This window comes from Cottoperca gobio, chromosome 3 (genome assembly GCF_900634415.1).
Source record: "Cottoperca gobio chromosome 3, fCotGob3.1, whole genome shotgun sequence".
In the NCBI taxonomy this organism is placed as follows: Eukaryota; Metazoa; Chordata; class Actinopteri; order Perciformes; family Bovichtidae; genus Cottoperca; species Cottoperca gobio.
The window spans coordinates 17,395,654-17,413,594 of record NC_041357.1 but is presented as its reverse complement, the minus strand read 5'-3'; the positions used below and the strand labels follow the sequence as shown (position 1 = coordinate 17,413,594).

The 17,941-nt window shown below is 39.0% G+C and overlaps 1 protein-coding gene across 3 annotated transcripts in view; it reads right to left on the bottom strand.

Moving 5' to 3' along the window:
• Window positions 1–17,941, bottom strand: part of mettl15 (methyltransferase 15, mitochondrial 12S rRNA N4-cytidine) — a 48,992-nt gene that overhangs the window by 14,114 nt on the left and 16,937 nt on the right. For all 3 annotated transcript variants that reach the window (XM_029461941.1, XM_029461952.1, XM_029461960.1), the window contains one exon: window positions 9,467–9,603. In XM_029461941.1, coding sequence (XP_029317801.1) covers window positions 9,467–9,603 — 137 coding nt within the window. The remainder of the gene's footprint in view (window positions 1–9,466; window positions 9,604–17,941) is intronic.

Sequence of the window (17,941 nt, the reverse complement as noted above, 5' to 3'; positions counted from 1 at the left end):
ACAAAAAATTCCGATTTTGTACATCACATGATTTGACACGGCTGGTATGATCCCATCACAAGATGGTCTCTAGTTTTATTAAAATATATTTGTAGCACCAGATATTGACTTTAATTAAGGCTTGAAGGACTGTATCAATACCAATAAGCAGCATTAATAAGCAAAAAGCAATTAGCATCATCAATATAGGTATCAATTAAATAAAAAGCTAGCAATACCCATCCCAGACATTTGATCAAATTTGAAACTTTTATGTACACAACAATGACTTTCCTTTTCTTAAGATTAACTAGGGGCATACATGGGAAAAACACAAATTGGCAGGTCCTCTATTTCAAAACCCACTGAAGACAAAATGACGAGGGAGCATCTCACCCACGCTGCCAGGGCCTTCCTTTGCTTTGCTGTTGTTATTCACTTTCCTGCACAGTGATTGATTTGTTGAAAAATCTATAGGCTTTGTTGTTCTCTCCCATCACCTGCGCAATCCCTTTCTGTTACTGCCTCCTTAATCGCACTCTACCTACTTTCTCCAATTTCTAATTTATTCTGGTTATTCAAAGTATAAACTGTCTTTTTGGTGAAAGTTTACAAACTTTTCATCTCATTGGCTTTAGAAAATGTTAGGAATTCTTATTGAAGCATTTTTGCTGGAGGTCAAGCAGTGTTGTGCGGACGATGACGATGTTGTTGCCTCAAAGCTAGTTGCTAACATACAGAAACTGCTGGCATACGGTGGGTTTATCAGCCTGAGCTTCTAGTGTGACAGATAACACCCTTCTGTGCACAGGTTGACAGATATTCCGTGTATTTTCGCAGAAGATAACTCCAAATTATTAAAGCTTTATGTGATGACATAACAGAAAAAAAAAGATCTACTCCATACATCTGCTTCGACAGAAGGATTAGAAACAGTAGTAAGTTTATTCCATGACATTTGTAGTGACAGCAAAAAAAGATGCCAATGTTTTAATACACTAAGGGCAGGGAATTGGGGATGTTGATAGTTATTATACTATATATTTCAATACACAACATTGCTAGCTAGCAGCTAACAGTTATCCACCTCCAGTAAATGAGTGGCTCATCTGTCTGAATGGCCACGGGGAGAGGAAAGAGGGGACAGAGCTCCACTGACTGGTGGGCAGCGCCTGCTGCTGAAGCCACAGGCTTTTCCAACGAGGTTGTATAAAACGATTACTAAATTCCTCATTCTATTAATGTTGGGGAAAAGAAAGAATGAGAGCTGGTCGAGAGCACCTTCTCTGTGTAACTGCAGACATATTTTCGTAGTGCATGACAAAAGAGAGTTGAGAGGTGAGAGCAGCAAGTAAGAGTATAGCTTCAGACTGAGCGGGACCTCACAGCTTTATATGAAGGCAGCAGTGGGAGGAGTTTAAATTGAGTGTTACACTACGTAATGAACAGAAGTTAATAATGTGCACGACTGATGCAACTTAACCTTCTAATACAAAAGAGACGTCTGCCTTTTAATATGTTTGTATCAACCAAATAACATTTATATTCTTATTATAATAGAAACAATATTTAAATATATTAATATAATTTATTTTCCTTACAAAGTCAAAGTCTTGTAATAGCTACAACTACAACTCAATAATAAAAGCTCCAACATGCTAAACAAAGGCCTGTAATCATGGAAGGTTTTAAACAAATTACTTCTGCAGTTTAATTATTGGAAATTAAAATTCTGTGGTCTGTGTGTCCGCCCACACGCAGGTGATGAACATACCTTCCTCTAGACACTGCGACTTCTTCACCAACACGTTTTTGTAAGCCACTGAAGGATTTAAAAATATGCAAAACAGTTACATAACATTTCTAAATTATTAACTTCTTTATGTGGCTTAGACACAGAGTTGGAAATATAAATGTCTTATGTAAGGTCATATATTAATAAAGAGGACAAGTTTCAGTGGTGTATGTGCTGAGGTCCAAGTGTGGGCTCATAATTGCTTAAGAGATCTGAGCTATTTATAGTTGTAGCACCCCACAACATTGACATGATGCAAGTTTTTTTGTTATTCAGGCATCTCACTGGATCAACCAAACACTGAATATGATCTTTCCGAAACTAACACACAGACAATCCAAAGCTTTGCAGATTGAATCATGGGATATTGAAATGCCAGTGACAAAGATTAAGAGCCGTTGCTGATTACACTAGTGTAAGTCAAGGTTGAAGCGAACCACTACAACAACTGTTTTGGTATATTCACATTTGCGCTATAGCATACTCTTTTTTTTTATAAAAAATTGTTTTTTATTACACAATACCGGCAAAACAAATGACCGTTAGCAAACTCTCAAGGTCCGTTCAGTCAGACATGAAGTGACACAAATGTATTTATATATATATATATATATATATATATATATATATATATATATATATATATATATCCCCACAATCTCTCATATTTTATCAAGATATTTTCATGTTCCTGCCTTTTGTAGGATATTTAACAATTGTTAAATTGTGGCAGAGTCGAAGGGTGTACACAATTTACCATTAGTGTTCTTTAGGGACAAAGCACTTAACAGATACTATAGGGTTTAAAAGCTACAAAATTAAAAGTTGTCATAAACCAGAAAGAAATTAATAATCCACTTTAATAATCCACTATGATCCAAAATATGAATCTGATAGATTTCATTACAATATCTACACACAGGATATTTTTATCAAACCAGGTTTAAAAATGGTATCTAAACAAAATGCCAATATATAATATAACAGCGTATAATGTGTGCTTATTTTTTCAAGGTTAATAATAGCATCAAACTCAATAAGACATTGCTTACTTTGCATAAAGCTAAATATTTGGCTACACTACTATACCTTCACTAAATATTCTCTTCACAGCAGACTCAGTTTGAGCGTCATGCTCCTTCAACACAATGCTGCCTCTTCCCAAATCAAGCCTGAAATATTCCCTTTGAGTTGACCCGCTCAGTTCCTTTACCTGCGCAGAGCCTAAGACAAGATGCTGATTGATTGCTTTCAGCAGGGGAGCAGTGATGAAAATATCTACAGTCAAGAGAAGATTAAAAAAGGAAGAAGCTCCAAAACACCAAGACAAGCAGACACAGGCTAGTCTTTAAAAATGTATTTTGTTAAAAATTTAAATGGTGAATTTTGTAATTAAATGGCTGTTGACTCATTGGTGTCATTGCCATCGTCTCCTTGAAATGACACCGTTAACTGTTAAATGCTTCCCTATGGTTTCTCTACTTTAATTTGATCATCTTTATTTCCTGAGGAAGTTTAGAACTGTGAAAATGTACACTTCCCTGGATGTTGTCGATGAGGAAAGATTGATTGAGGTTATTTATGAGCTAATTAGAGTTGAGGCTAACCTGTGTGTTGTACTGAACCATGCAAAGACTATCACACTTGCTTGGCTTTTCTTTATAGTGACAAAACCATAGACTGTAAATGCAGAACTTTAAACCTTAATATAATTTAAGCGAGTGAGTTGTATAAAAAGTATAAACTAAAATAATTATTATTAGTTATATTGGCCAAAACCGTTTTTCTACCATATATATATACACACACACACACACACACACACACACACACACACACACACACACACACACACACACACACATAGTGGGTTCAGAAAGTATTCAGACCCCTTCAATATTTTCACATTTTGGTATGTTACAGCGTTATGCTAAAATTGTTTGAATTCATTTTTTTCCCTCCTCAATCTACACTTGATACCCCATAATGACAAAGTGATAACAGAATTTTAAGAAACAGAAAATTCACATTGACATAGTATTCAGACCCTTTGCAGTGACACTTTGCAGCTCAGAAGCCCATTTCTATTGATCACCGTTGAGATGTTCCTACACCTTGTTTGGATTTCACCTGTGGTAAATTAAATTGATTGAATATCATTTGGAAAGACACACATTTGTCTATATAAAAGGTCCAACAGTTCACAATGTATTTTAGAGAAAAAAACAAACCATGAGGTCAAAGGAATTGCCTGTGGAGCTCAGAGACAGGATTGTGTCGAGGCACAGAGCTGGGGAAGGCTACAAAAAGAGTTCTGCTGCATTAAAGGTTCCCAAGAACACAGTGGCCTCCATCATTCTGACATGGAAGAAGTTTGAAACAACTAAGACTCTTCCTAGAACTGGCCGCCTGTCCAAACTGAGCAATCGGGGAGAAGGACCTTGGTAAGAGAGGTGACCAAGAACCCAATGGTCACTCTGACCGAGCTCCAGAGATGGGAGAACCTTCCAGAAGGACAACCATCACAACAGCACTCCATCGATCTGGGCTGTATGGCAGAGTGGCCAGACAGAAGCCACTCCTCAGTGCAAAACACATGAAAGCCGCTTGGAGGACTCTCAGACTGTGAGAAACAAGATTCTCTGGTCTGATGAAACTAAGATTGAACTTTTTGTCCTCAATTCTAAACGTCACGTCTGGAGGAAACCATGCACTGCTCATCGCCTGTGCAATACCATCCCAACGTTGAAGCATGGTGGTGGCAGCATCATGATGTGGGGGTATTTTTCAGTGGCAGGGACTGGGAGACTAGTCAGGGTCGACGGAAAGCTGAATGGAGCAAAGTACCGAGAGATCCTGAATGAAAACCTGCTCCAGAGCGCTCTGGACCTCAGACTGGCCGACGTTTTACCTTCCAAGAAGGACAACAATCTTAAACACACGGCTAAAACAACGCAGGAGTGGCGTAGGGAGAACTGTGAATGTCCTTGAGTGGCCCAGCCAGAGCCCGGACTTGAACCGAATAGAACATCTCTGGAGAGAGCTGAAAATGGCGGTCCATCGGTGGTCATCATCCAACCTGACAGAGTTTGAGAGGATCTGCAGAGAAGAATGGAAGAAAATCCCCAAATCCAGATGTGCAAAGCTTGTTGCATCGTACCCAAGAAGACTTGAGGCTGTAATTGCTGCAAAAGGTGCTTCAACTAAGTACTGAGTAAAGCATAGGTCTTCAACAGAGGGTCCGCGACAAAATTGTTTGTAGATAAAGCAATAAAACTATTCTTTTTTAAAATTAAATATATATATATTTGTTTATTTAAAAAAAATTGTTTTGCTTTGCTCATTCACATTCCCTCCTCCGCTGTACTTTACGAAAGGGCAGCGACACACACCTAGTCAGAGACAGAGTGGAGGAAAGGAGAGGGGTGAACTAAAAGAAATTTGCGAAATTGTATATATTATATATAAAATATATAATATATAATATATGAAAAACATCCAAGATCTAAAATGTTTATATAAATATTTTGCTTAAAACTGGATAAAAAGTCTATTTATGACAGCTTCTGGAAGACAACCATGATACGTCGCCATTACAGGAGACCAAATGAAAGAAACCTTTTTTTTTAATGGATTTCTCTACGTTTAAAAATTGTTAGAAACATTTGGGATATTGTAAGTATACAGCTCAACAAAATATAAAGCATAGGTCTAGACATTGTATTGCTTAAATGTTACCCATTAAACTTTTAAGTACTGGTATTAACATGTTTTATAGGCTGAAGTGTTATATTGAGAAGTACTAACTTTTGTGAATGTGCTGCACATTTTTCACCACCAATGCCTGTGAGCAAATTCTGAGCATTTAAATGTAAATTTACGCAATTCACACTTTACACATACAGTATATCTCAAAAGTGAGTACACCCTTTAGATTTTTGCAAATATTCTGTTATATCCTTTCAGGGGATAACATTATCCTACTGAAACTTTAATATAACTTAAAGTAGTCAGTGTGCTGCTTGAATAACAGTATAGATTTATTGTCCTTTGAAAATTACTCAGTACACAGCTGTTAATGTCTAAACAGCTGGCAACAAAAGTGAGTACACCCCATAGTGAACATGTCTAAATTGTGCCCAAAGTGTCAATATTTTGTGTGACCACCATTGTTATCTAGCACTGCTTTAACCCTCCTGGGCATGGAATTCACCAGAGCTGCACAGGTTGCTTCTGGAATCTTCTTCCACTCCTCCACGACGACATCACGGAGCGCACGGATGTTGGACACCTTGCACTCCTCCACCTTCCTCTTGAGGATGCCCCACATGTGCTCAATTGGGTTTAGGTCTGGAGACATACTTGGCCAGTCCATCACCTTAACCTTCAGCTTCTTCAGCAAGGCCGTTGTCATCTTGGAGGTGTGTTTAGGGTCATTATCATGTTGGAAAACTGCCCTACGGCCCAGTTTCCGAAGAGAGGGGATCATGCTCTGCTGCAGGATGTCACAGTATATATTGGTCCCTCAATGAAATGCAGCTCCCCAGTGCCGGCAGCACTCATGCAGCCCCAGACCATGATGCTGCCACCACCATGCTTGACTGTAGGCAAAACACATTTGTCTTGGTACTCCTCACCAGGGTGCCGCCACACACGCCGGACACCATCTGACCCAAACAGGTTTATTTTGGTCTCATCAGACCACAGGACATGGTTCCAGTAACTCATGTTCTTGGATTCATTGTCTTCAGCAAACTGTTTGCGGGCTTTCTTATGCATCGGTTTCAGAAGGGGCTTCTGTCTGGGGCGACGGCCATACAAACCGATTTGATGCAGTGTATGGTCTGGGCACTGACAGGCTGACATCCCACTTCTGCAACCTCTGCAGCAATGCTGGAAGCACTCGCACGTCTATTTTTGGAAACCAACCTCTGGATATGACGCTGAGCACGTGGACTCAACTTCTTTGGTCGACCCTGGCGAGGCCTGTTCCGAGTGGAACCTGTCCTGGAAAACCGCTGTATGATCTTAGCCACTGTGCTGCAACTCATTTTCATGGTGTTGGCAATCTTCTTATAGCCAAGGCCATCTTTGTGAAGCGCAATAATCCTTTTTTTCAGCCGCTCAGAGAGTTCCTTGCCATGAGGTGCCATGTTGTCCAGCATTCAGAGAGAATTGTGCCCAAAACACCAAATTTAACAGCCCTGCTTATCATTTACACCTGAATCCTTGTAACACTAACGAGTCACATGACACCAGGGCGGGAAAACAACATCATTGGGCACAATTAGGACATGTTCACTATGGGGTGTACTCACTTTTGTTGCCAGCTGTTTAGACATTAACAGCTGTGTACTGAGTAATTTTCAAAGGACAATAAATCTATACTGTTATTCAAGCAGCACACTGACTACTTTAAGTTATATCAAAGTTTCAGTAGGATAATGTTATCCCCTGAAAGGATATAACAGAATATTTGCAAAAATCTAAAGGGTGTACTCACTTTTGAGATATACTGTATGTTTACAGCTGGAAGGCATAACTTGCACTCTACCTTGAATGTTGTTCCCCTTTTTTGCTATACATAAAATGAACAAAACAAACCAGGTCTTCTCCCCCCCTGTTCAAAACTAACAAAACCCACAACACATTTTTTTTGCGACCAGTGCAGTGCACTAGTGCAAAAAGTGCAAAAGGGCCAGTTGCTTAAACTTGGAGAGTGATAGATAGTTTATTTTATTAAAAATAGTTTATTCACATCTTATGTTACAATTTTTTGTATCATAATTACATAACGCCGTTCCATGTATTCTGTTTCTCCCCAAGCATGGTGTTGGTGCAGGTAACGGTGGATTCCCCTGGTACTGTATATCATAAACCATGTTTTGCCTTAACAACTTCAGCCACATGGATTTCTTGTTATAGGGTACATTGAGGTCGTTTACGTTATGTACATGGCCTTTTTCAAACAATCGACCAATCAGAGCTAGGAAGGCTGGATTAACGCCTTGTTCAGAACGACTTTGAGCCTACGTGAAAAAAAACATGGACTTTATATTGACGTAGTCACCGTGACGTCGCCCACTGGTTTGTGGACTACGGTTTTTAATCCTTGAGTTTGGCATTTTGGCCGTAGCCATCTCGTCGTTATTTTGAGTTTTGCAAGGAGTGACACAAAAGGGTGGAGCAAACTACAACCAAATGCTGAAAAAGACAATTCTTAGGTGACCAAAATGTTACAATTGACTCACATGAACTGATGTGATCAAGTGCATAGTGAATGCAAACAGTTAATATTATATCTAAAATCCTATCAGTAGGTGTGCCCTATTGCACACATGTAAATCCAATGTTTGCCTGACTTAGCTTTTCATAATGCTTGGTATCTTTTAAGATTCATAACATTTATTGTGGGCACAACTCCTGCGTAGCTTCAAGCGCAGGGAAGTCATAGCAACAACAAGAATGGTGAAAAGCAGAGAACAGCGAGGCTCAACATGCAGAAGACAAATCCCATTAAAGACATGGGTGAATATCGTTCAGGGAACAGAGGTTTACTTTCATAAGCTAATGCTTTCAAATAAACGTTAGGAGGTGAAATTATTCTTTTTGTACTGTAAAACTGGGTTCAGATTCAAGCACTCAACAGTTTGGCATTCAGGTTATACTTTCCTCAAGACACAGGAGTACAGAGGAGAGAGAAAATCCTCTCACCCTGTTGTGCAGATGCACTGCGTAGGCTGCCAGGGTCTTTTACTCAGGCTTCCAATAATATTGGTTAATTGCTAGATTTCTCTAGCTTCTCTCAACTTGCATCACGAGTAGGCGTGGAAGAGTTTACAGCAGGGGTATATTGCTGCTGACAGAATACAGTTCTCTCTCTCTCTCTCTCTCTCTCTCTCTCTCTCTCTCTCTCTCTCTCTCTCTCTCTCTCTCTCTCTCTCTCTCTCTCTCTCTCTCTCTCTCTCTCTCTCTCTCTCTCTCTCTCTCTCTCTCTCTTTTAATTGTCATTCCCTGCTCACAGGCACATTTTTCTGGCAGAGTCCCTTGAGAGAGGTTTCCCCAGAATCTACGTAAAAGGATTCCTTCCCACGCCATGGTCTTAGGAACATCTCATTTTCATCCTCCCGCGCCTTGCTCATGCACACACACACTCCCTCTCACCCTGGCAATGTGTCCTCGTGTCTCCCTGTTCTCTCACTCTCGTGTTTTCATTTTCTTTTTTTTCTCACTCCACTTTTTAACTTCTCTGGGTTTCTCTTTACTTCCCCCCCCCCCCCTCATATCTTATAGATCCTCCGTGGGAGGCAGCATCTCCTTCACACTGCAGGCGTGGGCCCTTACTCTGACAAATGACATGCCGGGCCCACCAGCTTTGCGTGGGGGGAGAAAAGCTTTAAGTTAAGAAGGAGGAATGGATTTGATTGGATGGTGAAACTCAGGGGCTGTATCTTGGCGAGCAGTGTTTGATCGGGCTCAGGCAAAAAGTGAGAAATACAGGGAGAACTGCAATACTAGATCACATCTACAGTATGTTTTAAGAAATAATGGCCATAAACCAATCAATGCTCAAAATGGTCAAGCTGTCAGCTGCGACAATAGAAATGACATACAACATTTGTATGGCCAGCTTAGAACATAAGCTTCGACATGTGTTTTGGTATAGTTGATGATTATTAATAAATCACTTACGAGTATTCCTTGGCTAACTGCTGGGCGAGAGAAATGGCTGTAGGATCTCGGTCTAAGGCCAGGACGGTGACTTCGGGAACCATATTCAGTATTGCTTTGGTATGACCACCACCTCCAAATGTCATGTCCAGGACCACCTACATGCGAGAAAGCAAGAAAACAACACATTCACAGCAGGACTCCATATACACAATTAATCATCATCATCTTATTAAAGAACATTTTCTGAATTAATTTTATCTAAGGGTACTTAATGTCAATATTAATCAAAATTATATACGTGTGTGTATATATATAACTATATAAATATTATATATATATATCGATAATGTAATATATATTTTCCAATAGTCTGTTTGAAAATTACTGATTATTTTCTTTAATTAAGACATTAAGTGCAAAATGAACATAACAGTTTCAAATGAAATTAAAGAAATAAATATAAATACATATTTCCATATATAGACCGTTTGTTAATCACATTGAACTGAGTGGTAATGTAAAGTACGATGTAAAAATAAAACCGCAATCTTAAAATGATATTCCCTTAAAATATTCCACATCAGAGTTTCTGACAAAGTTTGTGCTGTTATTATCAATTTAGAAAACGTAATTGTGTTTCACGATATCTCGATATATGATTTCATCTTGAAACGAAAGATGATAAATTATCATATTGAATTATCGATCATATAGCCAATCATAATTGCAGTTTTCCTCCTGATTATATTTACTTTACTTGCATATTGTTTTCAGACTAATACTACGGCATCATTTTTAGACGATGAAATAGAGTTTCAGCTACAATGCAATCTAACATTTTTAATCAACATATGTTAATACGTTGCTTAATAGCCACACATCTTATATGAAAGGTAAACAGTAAGGTCAAACATCCTCTAAAAGTTATTTTTATGTTGTTATTTTCTTCTGCCCTGTGACAGATTAAATATTTATTGTGGGAGCAGTTCATCTGACAGAAGAAAACCAGTGACACACGATGAACATGACAGGGGCAGCCTTTGTTTAATGATTATTTAAATGAGCCATAATGTCTTGCAAATTCTCGGAAGTGTCAATTACTTCCCTTGTTGTTGTTGTTTAAAGTCAGGCAGCGGTTTCTGTAGGCCAACTGAACCATCATTTATTCTCCCCTTCAGCAACAAAATAAAAACAGTGGGGAGTTTTTCCTTTCACATCGTTTCCTGGCCGGTCACAAAGTTTGACTCAACTTTTCCTACTTATGAAAACTAAGGTTTTATTTTTTCCTGATCTTGCGACATGCTCTCTGGTTAATTACTGAAAAGTACAAAGAGATCGATCAATCGCCTCCTGAGCAGAATCAGGCCGGTTCTGATGGATCTCGTCTTGTGATCAATTTAGTTGTCATTGACGGTCTGAACAGCCGGCTCACTTAACGTTAGTAAAGGGGCTCTGTATTTCGAGTGCAGCGGGGAACCACCGCTATAACATGCTGTAGGAAACCCTGTAAGCCCACTGCACGATACCTGCTAACTGTCATACTTTGGGTCGGCCACACTCACATTCCGGCTTTGTGTCGCGCTCTCACGTCCTTGATGAAAGATATAGCTAGCTTAATACTTTTATACCTTAGCAGGCAAAGAACAATTATAGTGTATATTTGGCATAAAAGTTTTTCGAAGACGAAAAATCTATATTTGGAATTTGTCTTTGATCATTTTAGAGCCAAATGGAGTTTTTGTTTGCATTATTTTCTAGAGGACACATGCAGTAGTGCGCATGCTGTCAACCAGAAACAAGCGGATTGGACAAGCAATTTAAGAACATTTAAGAACACCCCTAATTGTTCCATTAAAGTCGTCTCGAGACAGTCTTGTAAAAAGAAAACGTTTCCGTTTCTGCTGCAAGGTCACTTTTCTGCCAGTCTGGTGATTTTATCAACAAGAGCAAACTAAACTCTTGGAACAAACGTTCACGCAATGATGGCCTAAGATGTAAATAAATAAACTACTCCTTCTTTATATTCCACTTTATCCAGCCCTTTTGTACTTTTTGTCTAAGACCTAGCACCGCACTGGTTGCAAAAAAGATAATAATAATAATTATACCGTTGCTGCATTGCTGTTTTTTTCCTGTGTTGTGGGTTTTGTGACAGATGTTTCTACTGTTTGCTACAGTGATGATGAGAACTTTTGATACATGCCACCAAAAACATTGTTTGAATTTGTAGTGTATATCTTTCCCAATCTGGCATGACAGACATTAAACCTATTAATATTCAAAAATGAAAACTGTTCGACGCTCTTCGGTCTCTACTTCTTCTTTCTTTCATACAAAGCATAAGAACAGTTTCTTGTTGAGAAAATAGTGAGTATTATAACCATTTGGTAACTCCAGAAAACAATAACATGTAAAATGGGAGGGAGGGAAAATGCTTTATAAAAAAGGAAATGTCCAAAACCTGCCAACCAATCTCCACAGTAGCTTCTCTGTTAACTCCGCTTTATTAATGGATTACCACTTCCACAACAGAAAACATCTCCTGTCCGGGCGTAATTCCTTTATATATTTCCTGACTGTCACTGCTAGGCTTCAGTGACTGAACAATCTGAGAATGTTTAAATACTTGTTTGGATTATGCTTTACTTTTTATTTTATTTTTAAATGCCTGCTCTGTGATTTATTACAATTTAAGCAAATGGTAAGGAACAGATATAATATGACAGAAAAGGAAATGCCAGCTATTCCCCACAAAAACATTAAACATGTCGATCGATAGTGACGTTGAAGGTGGGGTGTGTGCGTGCATGTGTGAGGGAAGAAGTGATCAATGGCGGTTCCCTCTCCTTTCCAGCGCACAGCAGCAGATGGGGAGGGGGTGTGGGCTAGTGGGATGAGTCACACGCATAATGAACTTGCCTGTTGTGCTATTCAATACAAAAAAGGAAAAGGAAAACAGAAACACAAACAGCAAAGTAGGCTGGCTTTTATCGAATCAGTCGACACAAGCAACCAGGAGACAAACTGGTTCTCTACTGGAGTGTGCAGCACTTGTCACAACAATATTTTTTACATCTTGAGGAAGCTGTGGTCAAAATAACAAAAGGTAAAGCCTGTTTGTTCCACTGACGCAAATGATAGGACAGACAGCCAACTGATGCTCAATATTCTTAGAGGTGGTTGGTTGAAAATATAAATACTATACGACATGTATTCACATTTCCATCACTGCTGCACTGACATTATCCATCTTTATGAGTTTTAATACAAGTGTCACCGCTTTTTCTCACTCACACACACCAAAATCAAAAGCAAAAAGGGAGAATCTGGTGTTTACAAGGTCATTTTTAAGGTAAATTGAAAATCTAGCTCCCTAACCCTGAGAGAAAACAAGCTTCTTCAAAAGCCCCGAATGCTGTTGTGAAAACCTTTCCTCTTTCCTAAAAACCCTGCTGCTTCTGCCACCAGATGGACAAAACAACTTCTTGAAAAGATTTGGTGATAATGGGTTTGGCATTTGCGATGATGATTGACACCAAACTTGGGAGTGAGTCATTCACATTGATATTTCATACAGAGGGGTGTCAGCGAGGTTCTCACCTAGAACAGGCCTTCCTAGAGAAAGCAGCAGATTGGAATTGAGCCAGAACACAACGAGGGTAGTCTCAGCCTTTACATGCGGAGATGATACTTAAAATAAAAGTAATTAGTGTAGTCTGTGTTTTGTACTCTTTGTAGGGTGTGTAATATCTGCCTTTCCCAGCAGAGGGAATAGGAGAGTTAGGAGTGGTCCGAGTGGTGCAGTCCGACAGTGAAGCTGCAAGGTGCTATAAGCAGGACACTTCAGCAGTCACCCCACAGCATTCTTAATGAGAGCTTTTCTTCCCAAAAAGAAAAAAGTGAAAACATTTTAGGCCGTCATTTGGTATGTCGAATCAAAAACACGCGTAAGAGCATCTATTTAGAGAGAATTTACAAACACTTATGACGTGGGCAAAGTATGGTTTTTGCATTAATTAGAATTTGCAAACATAATACAGCACATGCAAGAGTAAATAATATCCTGGCCATGTGGAAAAAGAGGCCCCATCTCAAGTCTACTTATGGTTGAATTCATTAGGAAAAGGGGAACAGGAACCTGAGAGAAGGCTGAGTACTCACCTAAATCCTACTTGTGACTCCCCAGCCCAGGTCAGTTACAGTGGGGGATCTAAAATGTCATTGAGGGGAGTTTTTACAGATCTTGTTACACTAACACACAGACCATTAGGGAGACAGATACACAGGTACAGGATCGCTTTTCTTGTCGCGTCCGTTGCCATGGCAAGAGTGGAGGTAACCGGTTTGCATTTCTTTCTCTGTCACACAAAGTTCATGGTGAGATACAAGTGCGCACAAATTTTAGCCTGTTCGCGGCATTAGAGAACGGTATGAATAAATGAAGGTGGAGGTTATGATAACGGGAATGATGATGGTTTTATCGAATGCACAGTTGTCGTTGTGCACTTGACTCCGAACATAAATCTCACGCTTGAAACTGCTGCTATGCTCAAACAATCAAGATTATTTTACAATTAAATGACTTTTAAAGCCCCTTATGACAGCTTCTGTATGTTTCTCTATATCTTACCTTCACATGTTGATTTAAACGTTTCTCTTAAAAAGGTGTCAATACGTTTTTCCTCTCTCTTCTTTATATAAACGGTTGTGATAGGTATGTATGTATATCAGATTGGCAGGTAGGAGGTGGAGGTGGGGGTGGGGTGCACAAAACAGATGGCCAGTGAGCGCAGACAAACTCAAAAGGCATGAAAGCTTCCCGCAATTACTCTGTCAAGAGATTATGTTGATGGTGATCAGTGATGTCTGAGATGTGGCCTTTTGCCTCACCTACCTAAATGTAAAGTCTCCTAAACAAACTCACTGTTTGTCTGAGAGTAAGTAAGACAGAGTGAGGGAATGATTGCGTGAACAAGCGATACGGGAGCACAAAAATGTTGACAAAACTCTTTGCCAGAGGGCTGCTTCCAAATGCCTCTCTGTATGTTAAGATAATCTCTCTTTTGTCAGAGGAATGCTGCAGAGTTACGACAAATACTTTCTTTCCTCATCTATTCATTGCTGTTTGCACTCTTCTGGCACAAGTTTAAATAAAAAGACACTTGAGGAGGAATTTGTGCTAGTTAAGACAAGACACATCTACACGCAGTAAAAACAAAGAAAACAGCTTTTGCTTTCGCTTCCAAAAACAACCATACGAAGTTTGAAGTCAGACGAATAAGTGAGAATCAACTAATCCTATTGGAGGCTCTTTTTAAGTGTCCCCTGCTGTTACAGAACTTTGTCAGAGCTCACGTAAAGATCATTAAGACACAATGTTACTCTTATTGTACGAGTTTACCTTTCTTTTACCAATAAGGAAAAAAGGACAGTTTCTGTGTGGCACTTGGTTTTTGGGCGTCAAAACTGTAGGACGAGAAAACTCTATATATTATAGGGCAAGTCTTCATGCTTCCCTGCTGTAACGGCGTGAGGCTGTTCCGCTGTGAGAGTGTACAAAGAGATCATACACTAACTTCTGTATAGTTTTTGATAAAGTTTAGATAAATAGGTGTGTGATAAGGTGGGATGAAAGGTTGGGTTTTATTTCCAGCTATGTCTGTTATAGTCAGCCAGTCCCTCAGTCCTCCTGGTGGTCCAACACTTTGGCCCAAAGATAAGTCTCATGAACGGTAATGAACAGATTAGCGGCCATGAAATTTGGTGCTGATATTCATGGTCTCCAAAGGATAAGTTCTAATTCAGTGAACTTTATCATGCTTATTGTAGGGGACATATGATTAACCGTGTGCTGGTGCTGAGCAAATAGGAAAGCGAGTCGATAAATCAAAAGAGCTGGAAAAAGATACATACCAGAGTAAAAATAAATGGGTTTTTTTTTTTACAAATGAATGTCTTCAATTGTTTTAAAGTAGGGTTTAGGTAAGCGTTATTCATTTACGTATTTGACATTTTATTGAATTTTTTCACACTTGTTGCATCTGGACTCTACAGACATGGATTCTCAGAAGAAACTATCTGCTGCTTTTAAAATGGGTTGAGAGGAGATCATTTGGTTAAATGTTATTGAAGCACAATTTATTTCCACCTATGAATAATGCATTTATTCTACTTTTCTTTCATTCATTTTTATCTCAAATCGAACCCTTTTTTTGAGATTGCACCAAGCTGCTCCTTTAGTCACCCAAATCGCAAAAGAGTCCGTTAGCTGCACCCATTGGCCGAAATGTTGAGCATATTGTATTTGTTAATGAGATTAGAGGAAGAATCATTGAATACTTTAACTGCACGTCCTTTTTTTTTTTTATAAAAGCAGGCTGGGTCACACTGTTTGCTTTGCTGGAAATGCTTCCCCCACCTACCAACATGTACAAACAGGTATAACACTGCTCAGAATCTAATGAAGGCATGATGCTACATACAGGGCTACTATGTAAATCCTACTGACATGTTCATATACATTGCTAGGAAGTTCATACTTAACTACAGTTGCAACTAATTACTCATTCAACTATTCATGCTCCCTAGATAACACCAGACCCAAAGGGATGTCTTCAATTGCTTATTTTGTCCTGACAATAAAAAATTAAAAAGTAGAATTAAATGCCACTGTTAAAAGCAACAAAAGAAACTCCAATTGGAGATCACCATGGTTATTCAATCATCATAGCTTTCTCTGTCTAATTTTTTATTTGTCAGTGTCAATCTTGATCTTAATCGATCACAAAACTCTCCTGACATGAATGTGTAAAGGAGAGAGAGCAATAGACTAACTCTGGTGGTAAATGTGTATCATATACTGCACAGCCATATCCAGAGACAGAAAAAATGTGACTGTGCAGCTTCAAACATTAAAGTTTTGATGTCCATAACTTCTGAGAAAAGTATTTTTTCGGCTGCTAAATATTGGACTTTCTTCACCAGCTTTCTTTCGAAGAGTAAACTGTTGAAAAAGTCACTAATACTAACTGGGAATTCTTGAGTCTATTAGCCAGTGTTTTGTCTTTTTGCTGGAGACATCCCTTTTTTGGATTGGCTGCAACAGGACATAGGCTATTGGTCTACAGAAGTGTGTGCTGTCAGTGTAGCACAAGGCAGAGGACATACTGGAAAACTATCTAAACAATTTCAGGAAGCTGGCTAGTCTGTTTGTGACAGTGTCTCGTAACACCATATATAGCAAACTTCAGGCACAATCTGGCCTGTTATGAAATACATAGGCATGGTTAAGTGACTTTATGTTCCTTTTGGTGTCACCTTGCTTTAAATGTTTGTGAAGAAGCAAGTAAATCAATAATGTTGATGAAATATATGACATTTGCCTTAGTAAAATATTGTTTAGGTCTACATAAGCTACACAACATAACTGTGTGATGAGAAATATAATACTGTCAGTTTAAACTGCTTAATTACAGAAAAAACACTTCACTAGACACAGTCAGTGAAATAGTAACTCCTCTATGTTGTATGTTGGAGGTCAGACAGGACAATACACTATAGATATTTAAACCACAATACATAATGAACAATTGTACTGTTTAGACAAGTAAAGGGAAACCCACTGCTATCCAAGCTAGTCTTCAGCTTGCAAATAATATAGATGGCAATGAATAGGAAATCCTCCTTCAATAAAATAATGAGGGACTCCAGAAGAATAAAAAGTCCACGTGTGTTAAAAATCAATGAATGAAAAGAACACAGAAGTGAAGATACCTCTATTAACTCACTACCTGTCAAACAGCACTCTAATGCTAGTTTATGGGCCACCCCACGGCTTGACTTTATCAAACACAACATTTCTGTATTTACTATAAGACGTCTTTTATCATGAATACCTGAGTATGCATGCACGACATGATTACGTGGCTGATTTGCTGGTCACTGGGATGAGGAAAAATAACCAGTGGATATAACTGCCGTAAACAAAATTTAATTTGACAAAATAGCAGCAGGATTCTTGAACAGAGGCGAAACAATAATGCCTTTAAACATCCTGCTTATGTGAAAAAGATTATATTGATATATTGACCCACTTTCTTTCTCTTTTATTTTTCCAACAGGGGCACAAGCAGGGGCTCTGGTTAATGAGACTGTATCTGTCTGAAGGCTCCTGGATGACAACCAGACTACAATATTATGATCAACCGTGGTAAAGGTTCAAGACTATCAATGGATCTTCCTGTTTTCACTTCAGGTGGATCATTTTTAACATTTTGTACATAAGTGTGCCACGATCGCTGTCCAAGGTGCTGATCCTGGGACAGCCGGGGATGTGGCAGCTGTAAGAGGATACTCAACATTGGGCCTCATGCAGAAACATTCTCTTAAATGTCTCTTTCATTTTCTGTCAAGAGAAAGAAATTGCAAAGTTAACTCCAGATGCCCCAAACCTTCTTAAGCATCTGAATCTGCTCTTACTCAGGTGTGCTGAAT